The 18504-nt window shown below is 42.3% G+C and overlaps 1 protein-coding gene across 1 annotated transcript in view; it reads left to right on the top strand.

The window, feature by feature from the left end:
- Positions 1 to 18504, top strand: part of LOC140790361 (alpha-N-acetylglucosaminidase) — a 67357-nt gene that overhangs the window by 19155 nt on the left and 29698 nt on the right. The window contains exons 7-10 of the mRNA XM_073140413.1: positions 1174 to 1255; positions 3194 to 3300; positions 7722 to 7752; positions 17490 to 17607. Of these exons, the coding sequence (XP_072996514.1) occupies positions 1174 to 1255; positions 3194 to 3300; positions 7722 to 7752; positions 17490 to 17607 (338 nt within the window). The remainder of the gene's footprint in view (positions 1 to 1173; positions 1256 to 3193; positions 3301 to 7721; positions 7753 to 17489; positions 17608 to 18504) is intronic.

Below are 18504 nucleotides of genomic sequence, written 5' to 3'. Positions count from 1 at the left end.
CAAATGTTCATTAACCTCAAATGATAGCATAACAAGCCTTTATATAAGTAAACCCTAAAAAAGGACAAAAGACTAGAATGCCCATAATGCAAAAAGCAAGGTTCCCAGTTTCGGCTGATCCTCAATGGGATCGGCCAAAACGGATTAGTATCGGCCCTAGCTGGCTGGATAGGCTATTCTCTTGCTTTTATGTGAGTACACGTGCCTAAAGTAGTGTCGGCACCAAAATAGTTACTATTTGAAGAGTCTATCTTTCCCTTCTCTTTGTTTTGGTTTAGATTGATTTAGTGACTCCTAACTGTGTTTCCCTATACTTCCACTTTTTGCTTAGTAATTATCAGCAAATATTCCATGACTTTAAATGCTTGATTCATTCTGTTGGCTGCCAGTTTCTTTGTATTTTTTTTTTCCTTTGGTGGTAGAATCAGTTGTGTGTGTCCAACCTAGATTTGATTGGTTTTGCTCAACATTCCCTAGCATTACTACTTAATAATTTTTGTTTGGTCTCGTAGAAAGCAACCCTTTCTTTCTGCTGTAAAACTGCAAGGATGTGGTACTCTCTTATATTGCACAGTACACATTTCGTATTGAACTCTGTGTGAAGAAATTTACAATGTTGTCAGAGAATAGTCTGGCAAATAGTCTTCATCATCATCATATTGAACTAAACTTACATTTGGTTTCTCCCTTATATTGCACAGTACACATCCCCATATTGAACTCTATGTGAAGAAATTTACAGCACTGTTAAAAACAATCTGGCAAATAGTCCTCATTGTTATCGTATTGGACTCTATGTGAAAATTATATGTGCTGTGGTTCCCCTTATATTGCACAGTGCACATATCGTATTGAACTTATGTAAAAATACTTACAACGTTGTCAAAAAACAGTGGCAAATAGTCTTCATCATTATCATGTTGACCTATATGTGAAGAAACTTACATTGTTGTCAGAAAACAGTCTGGGCAATAGTCTCCATCATAATCCTTAGGTACTTTAGTTTGCCAAGATAACATATAGTACATATCTAATTATTTTTCATCTAATTGAGATCCATGCACTAATTTGATTCTAAAACAAAGTATCTAGTTCTTCCTGTATGCTCTAATAAGCATCATCTGCTACTGCTGCATCAAAATTTTACCTACTTTTTTCTTGCATCTTTTTCAGTTCTGCCTGCATTCTCTGGCAACGTACCAGCTGTTTTTACAAAGATATTTCCCTCTGCAAAGATAACCAGGCTTGGTGATTGGTATTTTGTCATCCTTTTCTTTTTCTTTTTATTGATATTAATTTGATGGATAATCATTGGCTTCCCAAGAAAGTTACTTTCACAATTTCCTGTTTAGCAACTAGTGCTGCAAATGTGTACTTCTGTTAAGCCTTTTATTTGATAATTTTTCCCCTATCATGGCTCCCAAAATATTTACTCAGCTAAAATATCTGTCATGGAGCATCTAAGTTCACTTTTCTTATGCTTTCTTGTTTGCCCATGAGTACTACTGAAATTTTAAAATCTTTGTATGACATTATATCTTGACCTCTCTAGAGTCACACTCTACCAATTCACATAATATACTAGTCTTAATTCTTAACTAATCTCATATTGACTTTTGTTTTTCTTTTACTAAGAATTCGAACATGTTCTGAAGGACCTCAATGTTGAGTCATTTGTAGAGCTCTTATTGTTGGGAAGGTGATGACAATAATGGCATGTTTGACATGAAGAGGTAAAACAGTATGAAGTTTTAGGAGCTGAAAGACACTAAATAAGATACTTCTAAGCTTTCTGTAATACATGGCTGTAATACATGGTTCATTTTGTATAATAAAGAATGCATATCTAAAATTGCTTCAGAATTATGAAAAGTCCATTGCACTTGCAATGGTCATGCTGATAAATTCTAACAAATCCTTGATAGTTCAAGGTAAGATGATTGGTCATGTCGTGTCCTCCTCAACTTACAGAAACATGTGATTCAGACGATAAAGGAGATCGCTAGTGTTGGTTTTAAGAATGAGTGATTGCTCTTCTCCGACCCTTACTGCCCAACCGGAGAGCGGACAGCTAATGTGTTCCACTTATTGAACAGGGTTTATGGCCGGTCTGTGACCCCTGGATGCCGAAGGCGTTCTTGGGGTGATGTCGTAGTTCCTACGGGGTGGAGACGATGGGAGGATTCAGATGTAATGACCACCACCATCAGTCCTCTCAGATATTTTTGATTCATGAAAGAAAAGGATGTCCTAGTGTATGATGCTCCTGCCTGTGCATTTGGTGCGAGCTAGATGTAGTACCTTAAACACTCTTACTTACAGGGTTTTGATGACTTGAATTTGACAACCAAAGGGCAGCCGATGGTAAAGCCTTATTCTTAGTGCAATCATTGGGTTTACTCCTAGTGCTATGTGCTATGAACTGAGAAAGACAACTAAGTCGTTCAGCAATCAGCAGATCCTTCTGCTGTTTTGAAACTTCTTTTTCAGATGTTAAAATGGTAGTAATCAGGATTAAGGCATTGATGAAAAGAATTTCTGAAATGTGGAGGAAATGGTTTGTTATTGAAGACTTGTACATGAGACAAAATTGTAGTCAATTTAGTGATACAGAACAACCTTGAGGCTTTAGAGAAGACTGATACACCTCAAAGTTCTTATAGGGTAAATGGTACTTTAAAAATGTGATATGCTATGTGATATTATGCTGTGACAATTTTAGTAATTATAATAACAAGGTTATTTATGGAGTGGTATCAATTCATGGCAATTATTTTGTGTTGCAACTTGCATTATGATTGCCTTCAATTGACATTATGAAATATGTTCTTGGATTTTCTTGTGAATCTCTTGCTGAGTAAGATGAGTAACAACAAAAATCTTATTGCGTAAATATATGTTCTATACTTCTATATTTTTGTTGCATTCTCAAATTCTAGGATTTCAATTTGTGAGAATCTCTCTCAAAACTAATTAAAGTAATTACTTGTATGAACAACATAGTTAGTACCATTGTAGGTCTTATGACTGCTATAGATTCTCATCTCTCTGATGTGTTATATTTTCTAAGATGCAAAAGATCACAGAATCCAAAGCTGTTTTCCTTATATCAAAGCAGTTTGTCTATACTGTTTTTCTTATATCAAAGCAGTTTGTGTATACTGCTGCAAGTTTTTCTATGCCTTTGTTCCAGGAACACTGTGGATGGTGATCCAAGGTGGTGCTGCACCTATCTTCTTGATCCATCAGATCCTTTATTTGTTGAGATGGGGGCGGCTTTTGTCAGGCAGCAAATTAAAGGTGTTAACTTGTACTTACAATCCTACTTCAATCTATTAATTATTATCCACATGAATAAGCATTGAAAGCATTTAACCACAAAAGGATTAGAGATCGAAATACATGATTGGTCAAGTTTCTTCTTGTCTCGTAGAATACAATGTGTAGCTATAATGATACGATCTCCCCTCAAAGAGGTTTGATCTAACTTGCAACCAGTTTTGAATAGAAACGAGAGATATTCGGACGATCTAGCCGTTGGATCGACATGTAAATTGGATATGTTGTATCTCTAGAAGAGAGCTTTCTAATGAATCAAATATCTCATGATTTGGATGGCGAGATTTAGAGATATTGTCAAATCAGTGGACAAAGGTCGTAGAGATAAACTTACAGAATTAAAGTTCAAACTAGTTTGAGGATCTATGGGTGAAGGCACGGACTCTTATGTGAGGGATGGTGGTGGTAGGTTGTAACGCCCCCGCTCGACACGAGCACGCACTCCCACGCGCCCACACGGCATGCGCGGCACACGCGATAATTTGAGCGGAGCCCGTCACGCATAGATACACTCTTGTGCTCATATAATTATGACATCATCAAATAAAGTGCAAAATCAAATAATATAAATAGAGTAAGGGGTTTTGGCCCCTATCAAGTCAGCCCGAGATGACAGTTGATTGAAGCCGTATCATTCCAGCACGCTTCCATCACCTTGACCTCAAGGTGTGAAATCAGAAAGGTGGTTCAACCTTTGCAGTTGGCTTGAATAAGCCCGGCTGATTGTCTTCTCGGGTCTAACTCAAGGAACTGGCTGGAGCTGGACTCTCTCTGGCAACTCCTCCAACTGAACCTCCTTTGGATTATCCTCATTAGCTCTCCTTTGGTCTAGAAAATGGGGAAATGGACAGGCTGAGAATGAAGCAAGCTCACTCGAGCTTGGTAGGTGCGATAGGGCGTCAACCATGGATGGCTGTGCGAGTGGCGTATCGGCACGTGGATGGCACCCCTCCTAGTAGCTTCACCGCTTGCCATTTACCTCGTCGTCGTCGATTGTCGATCGTCGCTCCGTAACATTAGTTTATAATCGATTGACCCGATCCTCTCTCTCAACCTTTCTTCTTTCTTCGTTGGGCTAGGCACCTGATGAGGGTTTGAGTGTCAACAGCGACTCGATGAGCGGCAAGTGGTGAAGGGTGAAGGTGAAAAATTCCTTACCTTTTTCTCCCCTTTTCTTACAGCACGTGCCGTGTTGTGCTAGCCAGTGGTCGATATGGTCCGTGCCGTGCCACAATCGTTGGCATCAGCGGCTTGGGTCTTGGTTGGGTTGTGTCGATGTCCGTTAAGAGCCCGTCTTCAAGTTGCATATTCTTGGTTTGGTTTGACCTCCTCACTTGGGCACTCAACTTGGGCCAAATCCACCATATCGCGTCTTGAAATTCAACAGCATCAACTTTGGTGTGGTTCTGTGGACCCTTCAAGCTTGGGTTCGGGTTCGGGTTTGTGGAACTGTATATTTAGCATTGGTCTAATGAGGTTCGTTCCCACCTCCCCAAACTCGAACTCAATCACATCTGGTCCTCTCATGCGGCCTCTATTCTGGTTTAACATATAAAAAGAATTTGGATACCAATATATGTCCAACTCGACCGAATCAACTTGGTGTGAGTCCGTCTCGTGCTTCCATATGATTGCGTCTAGAATTGACCTTGGGTGAGACCTCCATCTCGTTTGCCAACTTCATATGTGCCCTTAGTGACTTAGATAGCCCCGCCATGGAGTGCAAGGTGTTGTCTGTCTGTCTTTGCCTTCGCACCCTAACTGCATTGACTCCACCCACAAGCTGATATTGGTTGAAACAATCTCCTTGCTGTGGTCTAAAGTGAGTCCATCCTTGAGTGTAAGCCTTAGCTTGCTGTTTGGATCTGTGGTTAGATTAGCCATTAATTTCATTGGGTCAACGTCCTCTTTGTTTGCCTTGCTCAGCCACTGAAAGAAAGGAAAAGTTGGTGCTGAAAATATCACGAGCTCTTTTGTCGTCTTTGATGGTAGCTCATTCGACCATGCCTTGCACCTTCTGTTGGTTAGCTTCCACTCCTAGTCCATCTTGGGCTCGAGTTTGACCACCTAGTCCCTTATTTTTTACCACCTAAGGTCCGAAGGGGTGCCTCAATCCCAAACCAGCAGCAGCCATCTTCGGTTCAGCGGTGAAGCTTTCCGCCATCTTCGGTTCAGTGGTGAAGCTTTCGACCTTGGTTCACATGGTGGCCTTCCCGATCAGACTCCTGTCCAGGTCTGACTTGGGTGGATGTGGCTCCGCTCTTTGATGATCTCTCCTTTCTACCTCAGCTCGATGTGGTTCCATGTCTTGCTCGTCTGGCCTGTCGTCATCTTCATCGGAGTTCTCTAAACCGAACTAATTCCTACGCTTGTCGTTGGTCGGTTCTTGGAAGGTTGTGTTTGCTGCTCTAGCCACTCCTAGCTGGGGCAACAAAGGCTCCCTTGGCGGTGATGTATGCCTCGGTGGCCCCCTAATATGCTGTTCTAGCTGCCAAGTTGCTAATTCCTCAAGATCTACCCATGGCTCACCCTCTTCAAGGGGCTGTGCTACCGGCCCCATAAGTCGAGCAGGCGTGAGTGTCATGCCAGCTCGTCTTGGGGCTGGTATGGGTAGGATCATGCTCCGCAGCTGCATCTCCACTTGCTCATCTAGATCATCATCAAACTCCATAGCTGGTGGATGCACCTTAACTGGCGGTTGGTCCTTCCTTCGGTTTAAGTTGACCCATCGAGGTTCTGGCTTGGCATGCCCAACGGGCTCACCTGTGGTGTGTCCAAGCAAATCCAATGCCGCTGGCCTCTGCCCAAAGAGGTGTGGCAGCCTGGGATTTTGCTGGTGAAGGGGCTGGACTAGTAATGGGTGACTGTTGGTGCAGAATCGTGTCAGGAGGTTGTTAGCAAGGTTTGGTTTCGCAAGGCCTCCTCGGTAATTCTAACTAATCTTTCATTCTCTCTTGTCTACCGCATCTCTCGTAGCAAGTCCATGATCATCTGGTTGCTCATCGCTAGTTGTTCCGAAAGCGATGCCAACATAGCTTGAATGCTAGGCTCTTCCATATTCGGTTTTGCTCGGGTGGCTCCGAGGGTGGAGGTTTCCGTCGACCGTTTCCTCTTTCGCTGGTAGAATCTCCTCGTCTTGTCGCGAGGACATGGATTTAGTTGTCATCATCGGAAGCATTTGTCCAAGGAACAATGGGTATGCTGTAGCTCTCGAAGAGAGCTTTCCAACGACTCAAATATCTTGTGATTTGGATGGCTAGATTTGGAGATATCATCAAATCAGTGGATGAAGATCAGAGAGACAGACCTGCGGGATTAAAGTCCAAACTAGTTTGGGATCCATAGGTGGAGGCATGGACTCTTAGGTGAGAGATAGTAGTGGTAGGCCGGTAGTTATAGGATGGCACCCGGTAGGGTTGGTGATGCTGGAATTTAGGGACGACGATAGAGAGAATAGAAAGGGAGGAGCGAGTTGCGCCCCTAAGGGACTAGGGTGGTTGGCCAGTCGACTAGGGTTAGAGTTGGTGGAACTGAGGTGGTGGCTGGTGCCATGGGAGGAGAGAACAAAGGAGAAGGAAAGAAAGATGATTAGGGCAAAGTGGTTCAATTCGTTCTATATTCATTAGGGGCGCACCATAGATAATATAGTGGCTCCCTAATCGACTAGGTCGGCCAAGCTATGCTAGCTTGGATCAACCGATTTGAATCGAATTCCTAACCCATCACGATTAGGAGCACACCACTAACATGATTGGTGGCTATCTAGCTTGACTTGACTTAGTCAACCTAGCCTACTTCGGCTTAAGTCCACCCAACTTGAACCGGCTCTAATACATCAATCGAAGATTATCTAGGTCTAATCGATTACAACTCTAATAAGCAATAAACCTGAACCTGACTTGATTAGCGGGATCAAATAGGCTTGAGACCGACTAATCCATATAGGCAACAACTTGTCCACCTAAGCAATAACTAATACACATAAGCAAATGACCAGAAAGCAAATACTCCAAACATAAAGACTAAAATGCAAAATCAAATAATCTAAATAGACTAAGGGGTTCCAGCCCTTATCAAGTTAGCCCGTTGGCTGAAGTTGTATCATATAATTCATTCTGCAGTATAACATGTATCTGAATTATATATTGCAAAGAAAGTGTTATTTGAATTTGTTTAATGATGTTATCTAAATTGGATTACGATAGGTCATTCTCTATCGGATTGGGATACCCCTAATCCTAATAGGATAGTTGATGTTGTTGGCACAATTTGGAACTTTCATATACTTCTTATGGCACTATGTCGTGAATTCATTGTCCTACCATATTTAATGAGCCGTTCTATCCTTTTGACCTTTTCTTTTACTTTGCAAAAATCTGCAGAATATGGTGATGTAACGAACATCTACAACTGGTAATTTTGCTTTTTACTTTTTCTTTTTATATACATTTTGGAAATTACAGTCACTCTAAGTTTTTGAAACTCAATGTTCTTCTAATCCACATTGACCTTAGTCAATAGATGTCACTATCGGAAATCTGGGGCAGGTTCACTTAGATGCTTTCAGCAGCTATCTGCTGCACACTTGTCTACCCAGAGTTTAACATGGACAGGATAACTGGTACACCAGAGGTGCATTCTTCCTGGTCATCTTGTACTAAGGAAAGCTCCTCTGAATGTTCTAACACCGTCATCATGACATATTGGGCCCAGCTCATGTACTTCTTTAATGGGTAGAAAGCTAGTTTCAGCTGCAAGCAGATAGTCTAGTGGGTAGAAAATAGCTTGATTGACAATTTGCATCTCTGTCAACACTAGGCAGCTGATCCATGATTGTCCACAGATATTCTCATTTTCTACCCTCTGTTAATAATTGTTAGGTTTGGCCTAGTTATGACAGTTTATGAAGGAAAATCTGCACAGTTACAATTTACAAATGCTGAAATGCAGTTATATTTGCATACTCGAGCCTTTTGTTCTTTTAATTGGGACAGTTATAAATCTCTAATTGATATGGTCTGGTAATTTCCCTATTAACCCTAAGGTAAAATCTATGCCGAACTCAATCTATTCACTATAGCAGTCTGCTCCTTTTGATCTTGCTTCACTTGGGTCAGTGTTTACAGATAACAATGATGAGAAAAAAGAAGATTGTACAGAACAGAGTGACTAAATCATGTTTATTATGACCAACTGATTTTAACAGAGAATAAACTCTCTTCGGTTTTTCATGTCTATGGAAACTTTTCATTTATTCCAATTTCATGTGTCTAAATTACAACCTCGTAAGGTAAATCATGGATGTAAGTACTGCCTACACTCACTGTGTTAGGTGACATCTCATGCTGGCAAGCCGCTGGCACAAAAGACAGAAGTGATAGAGAAAGGCGGAGGGAGAGGCGATAGAGTAATGGGGAGGTGATAGGAGGGGAAGAGAAGAAAATAGAGATAGAGGAGAGTGGTCTGAGACTTAGAGGGTTGTGGATAGGTTTAGAACTTTAGATATCACGTAAAGGAGAAAAGGAAAGAGATGGAAAGTGGAACTGACCGGATCCGTAGAGCTTAAATATGACCAACCTGCATTAAAACCCATTTAAGTTAAATGGGTTTTGGTATGGGTGTCTCGTGTTTGGCCTACATGATCAGCACCCAAGTCTAACTAGGCATCATGAATGATAGATGATGTTGATGCCTACTCATCCTGATCTCTCCTTGATGCGATGCCTAACCCTTGTCTCCACCACTTCATCTCTGACCTTTATCCTCCCTTGCTCTCTCTCTCACACCACCTCCTGTCACTCCTCCATGATCCCTCTGTCTTCCTCCACTTCACTCTACCTTTCTCTTAGATACCTTCTTCGTTGTCGTAATGATTCGTGCCACTCGACATATCTCATGTGTTGGCAGCTTTAAATTCTCTATGATGAGAGAATCTACAAGCCCAGTGTGCTACACTACTTGCTATTCACTAGATCTCTAGGAATATTAGCAAATATTAAATGTGCAAGTAATCAAGGTCTAGAATGCTAAAGCAATCTCTACAATGATAAGCTATAGTAAGCAACAAGAACATGCTTGGAAAAACCATCACAAATACATGATTTTACAAATAAAAAAGACCTTTCTCAACATGATTTTACAAATAAAAAAAACCTTTCTCAAGTTCTATTAGAAACTCCAGATGTGGTAGAGAAACTAGGGTCATGATTTTCCTATAGTAGACTTATTTTATAGGTGATCTGATTAATTGTTCCATTAGGTACTGTAATAAGAGGATAATTTGTACATGCTCATCCATGCCTAAGATCCTCCTGTAGAACTAAAATTTGTGTCTTATGCAAAATTCTATTTCCAATGTGATACACCTTATTAGAGTATTTTCTTATTGCATTAGTTATTTATTCTTATTAAAATAAAATTTCTGTAGGTCGTGTTCGAACGCGGAAGGGGTCGCGTTCGAACGTCCTTGCGAATGCCTACATCAGGTTCGCAAAAACAGAAAACACAAAATATGAATATGATACACCTTGTTAGAGTATTTTCTTATTGCATTAGTTATTTATTTTTATTAAAATTAAATTCTTGTAGGCTGCGTTCGAACGCGGTCGGGCGCGTTCGAACGCCTGTATCGCGTTCGCATATACAGAGAACGCCTTTTGTGCATTCGAACGCGATCGGTGGGATTCTACTAGGATTAGGGTTAGTTATTGTTATTAGGGCTTGTTGTCTAGCCTCTATAAAGGTGTGGATGGCTGTCAAATTCATAATGCTATTGAAATATTGGTTTCTTGCCTCTCTATCTTCTCTCTACCCTAATCTTCCTCCTCCCTCTTTACCAACCTACCACCTCTATCGTTGGTATGGTCTCTCCTAACTTCTAATCTTCCTCGTCTTTCGAGTCCTCCCTCTTCATTGGGATTTCGACCACTTCTTCCCCTTCGTCTTTATACCTTAAACTACATCACCCATCCATCCTCATCTCTATTATTATCCACAACCCTAACTTCCACTCCACCCGTCACCACCACCATCATCCGCAATATATTATGCTTTCGTCCTAGTTGCAATTTGAATCTGCGAAGGGCGTAAATACGAATAACGTAGATCAGGGATTTATGGATCGATTCCACTTGGTTTCGTAATATTTGGTGAATATTTTCCCTCGGTTGCGCAGACATGCTTTCTGCAAATAATCCAGATCTTAAGGGAATTGTTTCGTAGTCTATCATTGGTATCAGAGCCTATCAAATTGGTATTGTAGACCCTATCATTAGTATCATAGCCAGGCGAACCTCAGAACTCCATTAATGGTGGAAACAAAATGATGACATCAACAAGGAGAACAATGGAGAGCACACCGACAAGGGAAAACTCAATCCACGATAATCCTAACCATGAGCCGATTCTCTTTGAGCGACCACGGCAGGACTGAGTCAACCAACGTCCATGGGTGTGAACATGGGCTTGACGGATGAACTTAGGGGCATGTTCCAAACATTGCTGCATAAAGTTGAAGCAATACAGAATGATCATAATGCTTTAAAGGAATATGTCATAAACTGATTGGCTTCGTCATCTCGACAAAGATCGGTGCCTCAAGAAGGACCAGCGGTGGGACCACATCGAACCGATACCCCATAGGTCCAGGTGTGACATGTGAGTGTCAATGATCCTTTTTTACCTATGCCTACACATCACCCCCCACATCCAATACAAAACCCAAGACCAGCGGTGGTGGATCCCGAGAGGCGTGCGGCACCGGTGCGCTTCGTTGATGAGAAGGCTTGGCACTTTGAGGATGAGGTTGATCCCTTCGGAGATGGTGATGGACGTGTTCGAGGATTTAGAGAAGGAGATCAACATGCACAAAGGTTCAAACCTGAACCAAGGATCTTTCACAAACCCGACAATACTATTCGGGGGAGTTAAGGAGAGAGAGAGAGAATTAAGGTTTAATTTATAGAGTAAAAATTCAAATCTAAATTGGATTTGGATTCGCAGATATTTCTGCGGCCGCCTCATAGCGTGCCAGAGACGGAGAGGGGAGGGGGTTGCACGTGCAGCTCAATTGCACGCTCTTCTCTCTTAAATCTTTTTTTTTCAGTTCTCAATGAACGAGATATGGATGGGAAGATATGCCATTGGTGCTCCACTGATTGCACTTGAAGGTCTCTCGCCATCGCAGTCACCTGCTCAAAGAGAGAGAAGGTCGATGGCGATGATTGAAGCCTTCCAACTCCAACGGTTGAGAATTTTCCCTTTGACGGCAATCTAAGCGACGAGAGCTCTAATGGAATGCATCTACGATATGAGACCAAAGGCATATTTTGCCGACAAAGCCCTGAACAACAAAATTAGGTTTTTATAAGTTACTCTTTCAAAATTTTAATTTAAATATGAGGGGTGGGAAAGGACTAATCGTTGAGTTGCGTGGTGGTCTCCTTTTGCTCCGATAGTGTTATGACACTTTGATCCCACGATGCAAGCTTCGAAGGGAAAGAAAAGAAGAAGAGAAAAAGGAGGATGGGGTGTGAGAAGGAAGGGGATCTAGTATTTCGAACGCGATCGACGAGAGTTATCTAATTTTAGGGTTAATAATTATTGTTTTGGCTTGTTGGTTAGCCTCTTAAAAGATATGGATGGCAACCAAAATCATTATGATGAATGAATCTTGATTTCTATCCTTCTCTATCCACTCTCTAACCTCTCTACCCTAATCTCTCTCCTCCCTCTTCACGATCCAGCCACCTCTATCGTTGATAATGTCTCATTTATTTTCTAATCTTCCTCGTCTGTCGAGTCCTCCCTCCTTGGGATCTCGGCCACTTCTCCCCCTTCATCTTTATCCCTTAAACTATATCAACCATACACCATCATCTTCATTATCATCCATAACTTTATCATCACCTCCACCCATCAACACCACAATTACGCCACTTTTGCATATTTTCGTCCCAGTTGCAATCCGAATTTGCGAAAGGTGTAAATACCAAAACCGTAGATAAAAAAGTTATAGATCGATCACCCTTGGTTTCGTAATTTTCTGACTACGGGAGAATATCCGGTGAATATTTTTCCTCGGTTGTGTGGACTACTTTCCTGCAACCGATCCATATATTGAAGAGGACATTCCGTACCTATCATTGGTGTCAAAGCCCGGTGAACCACGAACCTTCATTAATGGGGGAGACAAGGAAGATAGCATCATCAAGGAGATTAATAGAGGGCACACCGACAATGGAAGACTCAACCCATGAAAACCCTAACCGAGAAGCCGATTCAGTTGGTGCGGCCACGGTAGGACCGAAACAATCGACGTTCATGGGTGTGAAGATGGGCTTGGCGGATGAACTTAGGAGCATGTTCCAAACATTGCTGCATCGGGTGGACGCAATGCGGAATGATCATAATGCTTGAAGGAATATGTCATGAACCGATTGGCTTTGTCATCTCCTCGACGAAGATCGGTGCCGCAAGAAGGACCAGCGGTGGAACCACACCGAGCCGACACCCCATAGGTCCAAGCACGACATGTTAATGTCAATGAGCCTCTTTTACCTATTCCTACACAATATCCCCCACCTCTGATACACAACCCGAGGCCAACGGTGGTGGAACCTGAGAGGCGTGCGACACCGGTGCACTTCGGCGGTGAAGAAGATTGGCATTTTGACGATGATATCGATCCCTTCGGTGATGGTGTTGGGCGTGTTCGAGGATTCAAAGAAGGAGAGCAATAAGCACAGCAGTTCAAACTTGAATTAAGGATCTTTCGTGAGCCCGACAACGTTATCCGGGGGAGAACCGCACGCTTGGACTTCCCAGAATTCCAAGGCAGGGATCCGACGGATTGGGTGTTTCAAGTGGAGCAGTATTTTGATTGTTAAAGGACAGCGAAGGACTCAAAAGTGACAATGGCAAGCTTTCACCTCCAAGGAACGGCGTTGCATTAGTATCGATCGGCCATTCGAGTTGAAGGATTTACCGGTTGGGCAGAATTTTATAGGAGGATTACACGCAGATTTGGGACAGCGGTGTATGAAGATTTTGCTGCCATATAAAGCAAGATGGTTCAAAGGACAACTGTGTTGCAGTATCAAGTAGAATTTGAAAAAGTTAGTAGTCATTGCGAGCCACCTTGACCCGAATCGACATTGATGAGCATATTTACTTTTAGGGCTACAGGAGGAGATTCAGGGGGATGTTCGTGCTCTTTGTCCTACCATCCTGGAGGAGACTTTTGAGAAGGCTGTGAGGATGGAGCAAAAACACAAGGGTCTTAAAATAGTAACGAAGGCACCGAGATGGGCAATTTGCGACGAGAATGCCGGCTGAAAATTCTACGATTTCAAAAGTAGCGACTGCTAGTACTGGGGCACGACCACCCTTGAGACCCTCTTCCGATGTTAGAGAAGGCATAAGACCCCATTTTCAAACGCTCACATCTGTCCAAGTGGAGTAGCGAAGAGTGAAGGGGCTTTGCTTTCGATGTGATGAACGTTTCACCCTCGGTCATCGGTGTTTCAAATCGATTAGGAGTGTAATGCTTATTGATGGTCTCGAAGGGGACGATGAGGTGGTTGGTGATGGAGTGTATACATGGGAGGTCCATGGGGAGGACGTGGAGGAGGGCACGGAGGAAGATATCTAAACTGAGATATCGATGCATAGATATTCGGGTACTTCCGCGCCGAGGACATTGCGGGTGGACGGACTCGTTAGAAAACATTGTGTGCACATTCTTATCGATTACGAGAGTACACACAACTTTCTAGACGAGAGATTGGTGAGGAAGATGGGCTTGGACGCTAAACCGACCACAGGGTTTGAGGTCGCCATTTGAGATGGCATGAAGCTTTGGGCAGAACATAACATCATTGTGGATTTGTATCCGTTGGCGCTGCGAGGAGTGGACATTGTCCTTAGCACTTAGTGGTTGCAGAGATTGGGACCCGGCACATTTGATTTTCGGAGTATGTTGATAAAATTTTAGCAAGGAAACAAAGAGGTGCGGCTTGATGGCGTTCGGTCCCTGCCGATTCCAGCAATGTAGCAGATGGTGGGGTTACCTTGTGCGAGTGATTGGGCCTACCTTCTTCAGTTAGGACTAATAGGAGATGAGCCTCAAATGAGTCTAGGTATTACAATTAATTTGTCTAATTTATTGGATAAATTTGTTGGACTGTTTGAGGAGCCAAAGAAGTTGTCGCTGAAGCGAACGACGGACCATTGCATAGAGATTGTGCCCGGGGCTGCACCAGCGAACATGAGACCGTATCAATATCCACATGTGCAGAAGGAAGTTATCTCCAAGATGGTGGCCAAGATGTTAGAGCAAGGCCTCATACAACCAAGCCATAGCTCTTACTCATCGCCCGTATTATTGGTGCAAAAGAAGGATGGGTCGGGGCATTTTTGTGTCGACTATCGGGCACTAAATGTTATCACCATCAAGGACTAGTATCCTATTCCGGTCATAGAGGAGTTGCTGGACCGCGGGTGTATCCGGGTGCTCGCAAATGACGGAATGCGATAGAAATTGTTGGAGCACTTCCACCAAACTCCATAGGCCGGTCATGAGGGTGTCTTGAGGACTTATAGTGGCTATCATAGAGTTGCACGTGGCTAGGACTAAGATGAGATGTGAGGAGTTTTGTCCGTGCTTGTGAAGTCAAAGGGCAAAAGTAACCACATTAGCTACTCCGTTATTTTTGTGGTGGTTGACAGATTGAGCAAGTATGCGCATTTTTCTGCATTGTCGCATCCATTCTCAGCCAAGTCGGTTGTTAATTTTTGTGAGAGATGTTGCTAGGTTGTATGGCATACCACGCACGATTGTCTCCGATCGTGATCGTGTATTTTTGAGCGACTTTTGGATGAAGTTTTTCAGATTGCAGGGGACTCAATTGAACTTCAGTTCGGTCTACCATCCACAGACGGACGGCCAAACCGAGGTGGTCAATCGAGGCATTGAGTAGTATTTGTGGTGCTTTATGGGAGAGATCTTATAACACTACCCACCACAGCAGTATTGGCATGACTCCGTTCGAGATGGTGTATGGGCGTACGGCTCCGACATTACGCGCCTATGACCCTGTGACATTTACGGATCGGACGGAGGTGGATTTAGCATTGATGAATAGAGACGCCACATTTAGGAGGTTGTGTGCCCATCTTAAACTTGCTCAAAACTGCATGAAGCAAGTTTATGATCGCAGCCATCAGGAGCAGGAGTTCGACATCGACAGTTGAGTGTTCGTGAGGGTGTAACCGTACCGATAGGTGATCTTGCGCCCGATGCGAAACTAGAAGTTAGCACATCGCTACTTCGGTCCGGTATCGATCCGGTTGCATATCGCTTGGAGCTGCCTGAGGGGTTGAGAGTGCATCCGGTCTTCAATGTTTCATTGCTGAGGGAGCGGATTGGAGATCACCAGGTTGTTGGATCGGTTTTACCGGAGCCATTGGAGGAGACAGTAATTGTGGAGCCAGTTCGTGTACTTGCGAGGCGCCGATGACGTCATTGTACCAGATTGGAGATGGAGGTCCTAGTCGAGTGGCTTGGCAAACCATTTGACGAGGCGACATGGGAGCTGGAGACGGACAACTTGGAGCGTTTCCCCGACTTTGCACTTTAAGGACAAGGTAGGGAAAGCGTGGTGGGTTGATACATTTTGCTGGAGTCTTCTCTTATTGTATTAGTTGTTTATTTTCAAAAAAATAAGTTTCTGTACGTCGCGTTCGAACACGAGAGGGGGCACATTCGAACGCCTGCATCAGTTCGCATTGACAGAGAACGCAATTGTTGCGTTCGAACGCGATCGGTGAGAATTCTCTAATTTTAGGGTTAATAATTATTATTTTGGCTTGTTGGATAGCCTCTTAAAAGGTGTGGATGGCAATCAAATTCGACCGCGTTCGAACGCAATTGGCGAGAGTTCTCTAATTTTAGGGTTAATAATTATTATTCTGGCTTATTGGATAGCCTCTTAAAAGGTGTGGATGGCAATCAAAATTATTATGATGAATGAATCTTGATTTCTATCCTCTTCTATCCTCTCTCTTATCTCTCTACTCTAATCTCCCTCCTCCCTCTTCACCAACTAGCCACCTTTACCGTTGGCAAGGTCTCATCTATCTTCTAATCTCCTTCATATGTCGAGTCCTTCCTCCTCCTTGGAATCTCGGCCACTTCTTCCCCTTCATCTTTATCCTTTAAACTATATCAACCATCCACCCTAATCTCCATTATCATCCATGACCTTATCATCACCTCCACCCGTCACCACCACTATTACCCCACTCTTGCGTATTTTCGTCCTAGTTGCAGTCCGAATCTGCGAAGGGCGTAAATACCAAAAATGTAGATCAGGAAGTTATGAATCGATCACCCTTGGTTTCGTAATTTTCTAACTGTGGGAGAATATCTGGTGAATAGTTTCCCTCAGTTGCGTGGACTGCTTTTCTGCAACCGATCCAGATATCAAAGAGGATGTTCCGTACCTATCAGATTATGTGACCATGCTCTCCTCGTTGCATAATGGGCAAGAGGAGAGGGAGGTGGATCACATGCAATGCACTTGATTTCTTTTGTTCTTTTTCTTTTTTCCAGTTATTACATGATAGATCTTTTGTTTTAGATTCAGGAGATAAGTGCCTCAATTCTGTTGTGCCTGTTCTTCCAATCTCATGCCAATTGATACCATTATATGTTTGAATTCCCTTTTGTATTCCTGCCACAAGAAAGCTTCTCCGGTTTGAAAGGTCTAGATTTCCAAGGAGGGTTTTGACTCTATGAAGGATACGTGGTGGGCTCAAGCTGTAGATACTTTGAACCCCACGGCTAAGAACTTCTTAAACTTAAGCATCACAGAACCTGGATTAAAGAAAGGTATATCTCAGACTTCTCTAGATTAAACACACCAATGACTGCATCAAGAAGCAAACTACAGGAGGGTGGTTCTAAAAGAAAAAACAGGAAGATACAAATACAAAGAATGTAAAAAGAGAACAGACTCAAATCCAAGAAAACTATGTTACATCATGATTTAGTTGTTGGTTCTATGATTTTCTACTTCTGAGTGATGTTTGTATTGCTTGGTGTAAACATTTTTTTTATGTATAACTTTAATTAACAACTTCATTTACAGTGACACATTTAATGAGAACTCCCCACCTACTAATGATCCAACATATATCTCATCTCTTGGTGCTGCTGTCTATGAGGCTATGTCAAAGGGTGACAAGGATGCTATATGGTTAATGCAGGTGTAGTGCCTTTAATATTGTTTTCCATCTTTACATTAGTTAAAGTTGTTTGCAAAATACTTGGATTAAATACTTGTCCATCAAATTTACTTATCAAATAATTTTAGCAAAACAATTTCTTTACTGGTAATGCTTGCATAATTGTAACATTACAATTACTAAAAGGTGACATTTTTTATGCTTTCAACTAATTTTAGGATATCATTCTTTAGCACTTGAAATGCTTGATAACTTTTATATTACAATGATAAAAGGCAAATCTTTTTATGCTGTCAACTAATTTTCGAATATTGTTGTTTAGCACTTGAAAAGTTCGTATCTTTAGTGTCATGACTTAAAGAATAATTGTCACATTCCCCGCTACTACTACACTATAGTAGAAAGGGATAGGACTAGCCACAACGTCGCCTTAATCTCTAGCATGAGACGGACTCAAGCCAAGTTGATTCGATCAACTTAATTATAAATTTGTCTCCAAACTTTCATTGTGTTTTAGACCTAGAGTAACCACTTGCAAGGACTGAATGTGTTCAAGCCCGGGTTAGAGAAGATGAACTCGGACTTCGCTCAAATATTGGAAGAAAGGATTCGACAATCACAAAAGGTTTGGAAACCACCATGGACACCTTGAAGACAAGGTGGTCGGAAGCGTGGTAAATTGATGCGAATCGGGTTAGCCTGGATCACATCAAGGGGGCATTGGGCTCAATGGATTGAGTCTTGTTATCGTATTTGCTTATTTGATTTAGTTAGAGTCTAAATATATTAGGATTTTATTTAATTAGCTAAATCCAGCTCTACGTAGTTTCGGAAAAATATTCGTAGAATATTCTACATACATCCAAATAATATCAAACCAGCTGGATAAGATTGCCATCTTTGGTATTCACTACTTCT

The sequence above is a fragment of the Typha latifolia genome, chromosome 6, assembly GCF_019914945.1.
Source record: "Typha latifolia isolate L0001 chromosome 6, TyphaL0001v2, whole genome shotgun sequence".
NCBI lineage: Eukaryota > Viridiplantae > Streptophyta > Magnoliopsida > Poales > Typhaceae > Typha > Typha latifolia.
The sequence above is the reverse complement of the archived record's forward strand: the minus strand, read 5'-3'. Positions and strand labels throughout refer to the sequence as shown.